The 7,362-nt window shown below is 56.4% G+C and overlaps 1 protein-coding gene across 2 annotated transcripts in view; it reads left to right on the top strand.

Annotated features, from left to right (window-relative positions):
* The window catches only part of LTO1 (LTO1 maturation factor of ABCE1), a 17,876-nt gene continuing 10,514 nt past the window's right edge, over positions 1–7,362 (top strand). For both annotated transcript variants that reach the window (XM_045486222.1, XM_045486221.1), the window contains exons 1-4: positions 1–169; positions 2,345–2,450; positions 4,116–4,186; positions 7,030–7,147. In XM_045486222.1, coding sequence (XP_045342178.1) covers positions 120–169; positions 2,345–2,450; positions 4,116–4,186; positions 7,030–7,147 — 345 coding nt within the window. In that variant the 5' untranslated portion in view covers positions 1–119. The remainder of the gene's footprint in view (positions 170–2,344; positions 2,451–4,115; positions 4,187–7,029; positions 7,148–7,362) is intronic.

Here is a 7,362-nt window from a genome sequence, read left to right as displayed (position 1 = left end):
GCCCCGCGCCGCCGTCCCCGGAAGTGGCCTCGCCTCCGCGGCGGCGGCGGTGAGTGGGCGCCCGGGGCGCGCGGGTGGCGGCCGCCGCGCGAGGGGCAGGGCGGGCCGGGCGCGCCGCCATGGCCGGGAGTCAGGACGTGTTCGACGCCATCGTGATGGCGGACGAGAGGTGGGTGGCGGGGCCGGGCCGGCGCCCGTTCTCGGTCGCGGAGGCTGCGCGGGCCTGCCGGGCCGCGGGCGTCGGGGGGAGCGCGGCGGGGCCGCGAAGGCCGCGGACGCCTGTGGGGCCGAGAGGCTGTGGCTGCCCTTTTCCCGCTCGGCCGCGCGCCACGCGCCCAGCTGCTGCCCCAGACCCGCCTCCCGCTCCGGGGCGGCCCCGAGCATCTGCTCGGCCTGCTGACTGCCTTCCTCCGGGGACGCCCCCCGTACTTGGGTGGGACGGGCCTTTGCCATCTGGGCGCTGCCCCCTTTCCTTGTTCCGTGGTGGCGGGACATACGGCCGCATTCATGGGCACGCTGATAAATGTGTCAGACGTCATCCCTTTCCCTCCAGAGCCCCCGGGGGAGTGCCGAGGGCTGTGACGGCGGGGACCTGTGCGGCTTTGTGGCCGGCCCACTGGAGACATCAGTAGACCTCAGCCCCGAAAGAGAGCGGACATTGAACAATCAGCCGCTGACATTTATTTAGAGCTTTCTGTGAACCCAGCACTGAGCTAAGTGTTGCATCCGCGTGTTGTTTTAGCCCCACTTGTGAGTCAGACCCCATAACTCCCCCCGCGTCGCAGAGGAGGCGAGGGCACTTCCCGGGGTCGCACAGCCAGTAAGTGGGAGCTGTACGTTGCCTCATCGGGGGGCTTCAGCAAACTTACTTTGTTCTTGGTGATCGCAGGTTAGGTTGGTACCAGTTCCGCTGTTGAGCCCTCAGAGTCAGAGCCTTGACCGTGTTCCAGGCGCCGCTGCGGTGGCACATTTTGCGGTGATCTGATGGCATTTCTCTCTCCCAGAGTACTGGGTTGTGATGGAAAGCCCTGTGTATAATCGTAGGGTGTTGTGAAGCAACTGAGCTGATAGACCCACAGAACTAACCTGGCTGCAGACGAGCGTCACCTCGGAGGTTTCAAAAAAGTAGCTTCCTGGGCCTTACTCCAGATTTACCAAATTATCGGCGGCGATGGGGGCCAAGGCTCTTGAATTTGTATCTTTAAAAATTTCCTGTGGGGGCGCCCGGGTGGCTCAGTTGGTGAAGTGTCCGACTTCGGCTCAGGTCACGATCTCACGGTTTGTGGGTTCGATCCCCACGTCGGGCTCTGTGCTGACAGCTCGGAGCCTGGAGCCCGCTTCCAATTCTGCGTCTCCCTCTCTCTCTGCCCTTCCCCACCTTGTGCTCTGCCTCTCTCTCTCTCTCTCGTGTCTGTCTCTCTCAAAAAAAATAAATAAGCATTAACATTTTTTTTACTCTGTTTCTGGTATCTTACCAGGTTTGGGAATCACAAATTTACCCACACCCTCCCCCCCCCCGCCCCCATGTAGAGGAGGCAAATTGGGTTTCTTTTTTAAAAATTTTTTTTTCAACGTTTATTTATTTTGGGGACAGAGAGAGACACAGCATGAACGGGGGAGGGGCAGAGAGAGAGGGAGACACAGAATCGGAAACAGGCTCCAGGCTCTGAGCCGTCAGCCCAGAGCCCGACGCGGGGCTCGAACTCACGGACCGCGAGATCGTGACCTGGCTGAAGTCGGACGCTTAACCGACTGCGCCACCCAGGCGCCCCTTTTTTTTTTTTTTTAATTAATTAATTTATTTTATTTTATTTTATTTTTATTTTTTTGCAAATTGTGTTTCAAGAGGGGCAGTGACTTGCAGCGAGAGACCGACCAACTTAGGATTGGAACCTAAGTTTTCTTTTTGTACTATTTTAAACAGTTGTTCTTTTCTTTTCTTTTCTTTTCTTTTCTTTCCTTTCTCTGCTTTCTTTTCATTTTTTCTTTTTTTTTTTTAAGATTATTTATTTATTTATTTATTTGGAGAGAGACAGTGAGGAGGGGAAGGGCCGAGAGAGAGGGAGAAAGAAAATCTCAAGCAGGCTCTACGCTGTCAGTGAGAAGCCCACCTCAGGACTCGAACTCGGGGATCACGACCCGAGCTGAAATCAAAAGTCGGATGGTTAATCGACTGAGCCCCCCGGGCGCCCCTGGGACCTAAGCTTTCTGACTTACATTCCACATTGTCTCTATTATACAGTGTCTCGCCTTGCTGAGTCTGGGTAACGTGGGAGAGAAGGATTTGTCCAGGGAAAACACTCTCCCTCCTGGTTGTTTGATCAAGCTGGTCTCTCCCTTACAGGTTTCATGGGGAAGGATATCAGGAAGGCTACGAAGAAGGCAGTAGCTTGGGTATAATTGAAGGAAGACGGTACGGCACGTTACGTGGAGCCGAAATTGGGTCCGAGGTAAGCGAGAACCCCCCATTGAGAAATGAGCCCTTTTCGTGTAGTTTATCATTTGCTCTGATGATCCATATGGTAGAGCCAGGGCATCAGGCCTCCCTAAACAGCAGCGGTCCAGACAGGGCGGATAGAGAAATGTTCTTGGTACGGAGCGACAGAGCAGATTGCTGTACAAGGACGCCTGGTCCCCTTGCGCTCTGCGGGTACCGCGGCTCGTACAGGTTGAAGTCTTGTGTCAGCCCCAGGTCGGGCAAGTCTGCTGGCGCCATCGTTCCAACAACATCTGCTCACTCCACGTCTCCGCGTCACACTTCGGTACTTCTCGCAAGGTTTCAAGGCTGTCCGTTATTTTCTTTTAGGTTTTTAAGGTTTATTTATTTAGAGAGAGACGGCGTGGGTGGGGGAGGGGCAGAGAGAAAGGGAGAGCGAGAATCCCACGCAGGCTCCGCACTGTCAGCACAGAGCCGGACGTGGGGCCGGACGTCACAAAACTGAGATCGTCACCTGAGCCGAGGTCAAGAGTCCGATGCTTAACCCACCGAGCCACCCGGACGCCCCTCAAAGCTTTTCATTATTGTTATTTTCGTTTTGGTGATCTGTGGTCCGTGGTTATGCCTTGCTGAACGCTCAGGTGTTGGTTAGCATTTTTTAGCAATAAAGTATTTTTAATTAGGGTATGTACATTTTTTTTTTTTTTAAGGCAAAATCAATTGCACACGTAATACAGCACAGCGTGCTGTAAACATAACTTTCAAAGCATCGTCTGTTGCGGCGGTCTGGAACCGAACCTGCAGGGTCTGCGAGGTGTGCCTTTATAAAGACAACGAAACTGCCGCCTGAGGAACGAGGAGACGAGTCCTCGGTCACCTCTGTTTATGCCCGAGTAGCCCGTAGTGGCGCCCTGTGTCTTAAGCCAGCTGAATCCTCACCTTGTGTCCTGTGACAGCACTCCACTTCCGTTCCCCTTGAAAGTCCATGAAGTCCATAGTTTTCCTTCTCTTCTGCCCTTCGTGGCGGACGGCCGGCTCTAAGTGGCCAAGCCGGTGGCAGTCGTGACTGCGTTAGATGTCTGTTGCGGTAAAGCTGATCCCCACAGGCGGTGTGGGCCGCAGACGACACATGCTCATCATGCCACGCGCATTCTGGGGGAGCAGCGGGACATGGCGCTGCGGTCAGGGTATCAGCCATGTGAAGGCTCGACTGGGGCCGGGAGCCCCCCTTCCAGGACGGCTCGCTCACACCGTTGTGCCGGCCACGTGGACCTCCCCGTGGGCTGCTCGAGCGTCCCGGTGACGCTTGGCGCGAGCGATCTGAGACAGCAGGGCAGAAGCGACGCTGTCCGTCACGCCTCAATTCAGAAGCCGTGCGCTGCCTTCTCTTCCGCGTTCTCCCGGCTGCGTGGGCCGGCTTGCTGCGGTTACAGGGGACCGCACGGGACACGCCTCCCAGGGTGCGGGGCCCGTGGGGCCTTCTTGCGAGGCTGCCACCCCTCTGATGGCTCGGCCTCTTGACTTCCGTGGCGTGAGGCCCAGCACGTGCTTCCAGAACCTGTGGCACAAGAAGCACCGCTGCCCTCCCCCCCCCTTGAGTGCTGAGAGCTTGAAGATTAGGTCAAGTGTAGCTGGTTGCTGATTCCTCTCACTCTTAAATGTTTTTATAAATTCACAGATTGGGTGCTACCAGGGGTTTGCTTTCGCTTGGCGATGTCTCCTGCACAGTTGTGCCACCGAGAAAGACAGGTAAAGTTGAAGATTTCTTTCTTCTCCAGCACGTGGACCAGGAGTCCTGGTTCCATAGCTCCCTGTGACTTTGGACAGTTAATGCGTCCGTCTCCTCACCTCCAAAGTGGGAAAACAATCGGGCCAGACTTGAATGTTGTCGCGATATTTACAGGGAATGGTAAATAGAGAGTGTGGGCCCTGTTTTTGGTGTTCGATGAGCAAGGTTCTGATTACTTGTGAGGAGTTTTTGGCGCCCTCTGCCTTTTCCTGGAATCTTAGATACCCGGCCAGTAAGATAATGTTCAAATTGATGACATCTTCTTGTTCATCTTTCCCCTGGGCTTCTGGTAAGCGCTGTAGGATGTTCTTGGTGTGAACGGGGCCCAGGAATGGTGACTGTGTTGTCGTTAGTTTTTTAATGCAGCTGCTAGGTCTGCTTGTGTGATAAGGCATTGAGTATGTTTGACCCAAGTCTGGTACTTGGAGGCACCTAGTAAATGTTGGCCGTGTTTTGTATCGTTCGTACTCTTTTTAGAAAAACTCTCCCTACTGTGTGCTACCTGCTCAAGCCCCCGCAGCCCCGTTGCACATCTGTCTTTGCCCTAAGCTGGAAATGAGCCTTAAGGCAAAAGGCACACGTGGTCTGGCCGTCTGGCCGTCCTCCTGCTCGCGGGCCCCTGCGTCATGCTGTCGTCTGGTGGCTTTGCCTGGCCTGGGAGGGGCCCTAGGACAGTGGATAACAGAGCAGGGAGGGTGGCATTCCCCTGTCGGAGCGACTCATTGTCTTATTTGAAATAACTTTGAACTTCTAGAATTTGGGCCGCCTCCGTATCCGAATGTGAGGAGAGGAATGCCGGCGGCTGACTGTGGGTGATGCCGAGATCGCCCGCGATGGGCTGCCTCCATTGAGTCCCCATGAGTAGCCCAGGGTGGACCGGATGTGGAGTTAGCCCAGGGCACCTCGCCGGGGGTCGGGGTGGGGGGGTGGGGGGGGCAGGGATGGTCCTCTGAGGACTGCGGGAGCAGGCGGGAAGCGAGCGGTGGGCGTCTGGTGGCACCCCTGGGTGGCAGTCCCAGCTGAGCTTGGCTCTCCGTCTGGGTCTGGCCCACGAGAGGACAGGATGGGGAGAGGCAGTGCTTGGCGCTCTCCATCAGTCTCCCCTTCTCTCCAGCTCCGACGCGTGCTGGCTTCCGGAGGAGAGCCGCGCTGTGTGGAGGGGTCCCACAGCCAGGGCCTGCCGCCCCCGCCCCCCATGGGGGCTCCTAAGTCCTTCCTTTTTGTTTTCTTAAAGTTTATTTTGGGAGCGAGAGATTGAGCCTGTGCGTGGAGGGGAGGGGCAGAGAGAGAAGGAGAATCCCAAGCAGGCTCCGCACTGTCAGCACAGAGCCCGGTGTGGGGCTCGAACTCACAAACTTTGAGGTCATGACCTGAGCCGAAATTGAGAGTGGGACGCTTAACCCACCGAGCCACCCAGGCGCCCCTAATTTCTTCAAGCCGTGCACGCAGCCCCTTGTCAGGAGAAAGCCCTGCAGCCCCCTCGCTGCACCGGCACAGCCGGAGGGGCTCTGTGAAACACAGTCTAAAAGCCTTTCTCACCGAGCTGTGGCTCCCAGGTTTTTGCGCTTAAAAGAAATTTTTTTAGTTTATTTTTGAGAGAGAAACAGAGCATGAGTGGGGGAGGGGCGGAGGGAGGGGGAGACACGGGATCCGAAGCAGGATCCAAGCTCTGAGCTGTCGGCACAGAGCCCGACGCGGGGCTCGAACCCACGAACCGCGAGATCATGACCTGAGCCGAAGTTGGGTACTCGACCCACTGAGCCACTCGGGCACCCCCGCAGGCTTTTGCATTTTTATGTCAGTATGATTTTAAAAAATTAAAAAATTTTTAAATGTTTTATTTATTTTTGAGAGACAGAGAGAGAGAGAGAGAGAGAGGGGCAGAACGTGAGAGGGAGAGACAGAGAGGGAGGCCCAGAATCCGAAGCAGGCTCTATCTAGGCTCTGAGCTGTCAGCACAGAGCCCGACGCGGGGCTCGAAGCCACGAACCACAAGACCATGACCTGAGCCCAGGTCGGACGCTTAACTGACTGAGCCCCCCAGGCGCCCCCTGTCAGTACAGGTTTTAAATGGTTGTTTAAATGTGCACACGTGTGAACAGTCTCCCCCAGCCCCCGGGGGTGGGCCCCGGCCTCCAGGGTCCAGGGGAAGCGGAGAGACTTAACCCTTGCAGGGTCCGGTACTTTCCCTCCGTCCTGGGTACTGAGCTTCACGGAGATGACTGCTCCAGAAAGCCTGTGATGTGGCCGGAAGGTGTGCGTGTTGCAGACCAGGATGCCGAGGCTCACAGACGTCCCACAGCCGCCCCGCCTCCCAGCAGAGCTTTGTCTCGCCGGGAGAGGGGACCGAACCCGGACCCCTGACCCTGATTCCTGCCCTTGGGAGGGAGGGGCTTGCCGGTTTACCTGCTGCCCAACTCGCCAGGGCTGTGAGCGTGAACGTGTCGAGGTCCCGAAAATCCCAGGCCCCAGAGCAGGCTGGGTCGTGCCCCGGCACTCTTTTCTTGTCTGGCTTTGTCTGTCCCCGCGTCTGTGACCTAGAGAAGCCGTGGTTGCTGTGGTCGTGGCGGGCGCTTGCTCCCTGGCCGGGAGACCGGTCTCTCCGTAGCGTCATACACCCCGATGGCGAGTGTGGGGTGTGGGCGAGAGCACGTGGCCAGGTAAATAAATATTGAGTGTAGCGAGAAATTAACCATCTGGCTTCTGAACCCAGGCACGCTTCCCACGCCCACCGCTTTCAAGTACGCGATCGGCAAAGCTGTTACGTAAGCAGACTAAAAGTCTTTATTTCTGTGCTTTACAGCAAAAAGATGAAGGCCTTAGAATCGTTGATCGGAATGATTCAGAAGTTCCCTTACGACGACCCTACCTATGATAAACTTCACGAAGACTTAGACAGAATTAGAGGGAAATTCAAACAGGTCTGTCCCCTGCACGTCTCTCTTCGATTCGGAAGTGCGTTTCTCTGGCGGCTGGTGCGTGGTCTCGGGGCTCACGTCGCTCGTGGTCTGGGGGCTGCGTGCGCCCTGTAAGCCGCATTTCTGCGTCTCCGTGTCAGAAAAGGGAAGACGGCCTAGAGAACGGGGTTGGGACTTCCTTAGGGGGTGGGGTCGTGGAGTCGAGAAGCTGCAGGTAG

Source organism: Leopardus geoffroyi, chromosome D1 (assembly GCF_018350155.1).
Source record: "Leopardus geoffroyi isolate Oge1 chromosome D1, O.geoffroyi_Oge1_pat1.0, whole genome shotgun sequence".
Lineage (NCBI taxonomy): Eukaryota > Metazoa > Chordata > Mammalia > Carnivora > Felidae > Leopardus > Leopardus geoffroyi.
The sequence above is the reverse complement of the archived record's forward strand: the minus strand, read 5'-3'. Positions and strand labels throughout refer to the sequence as shown.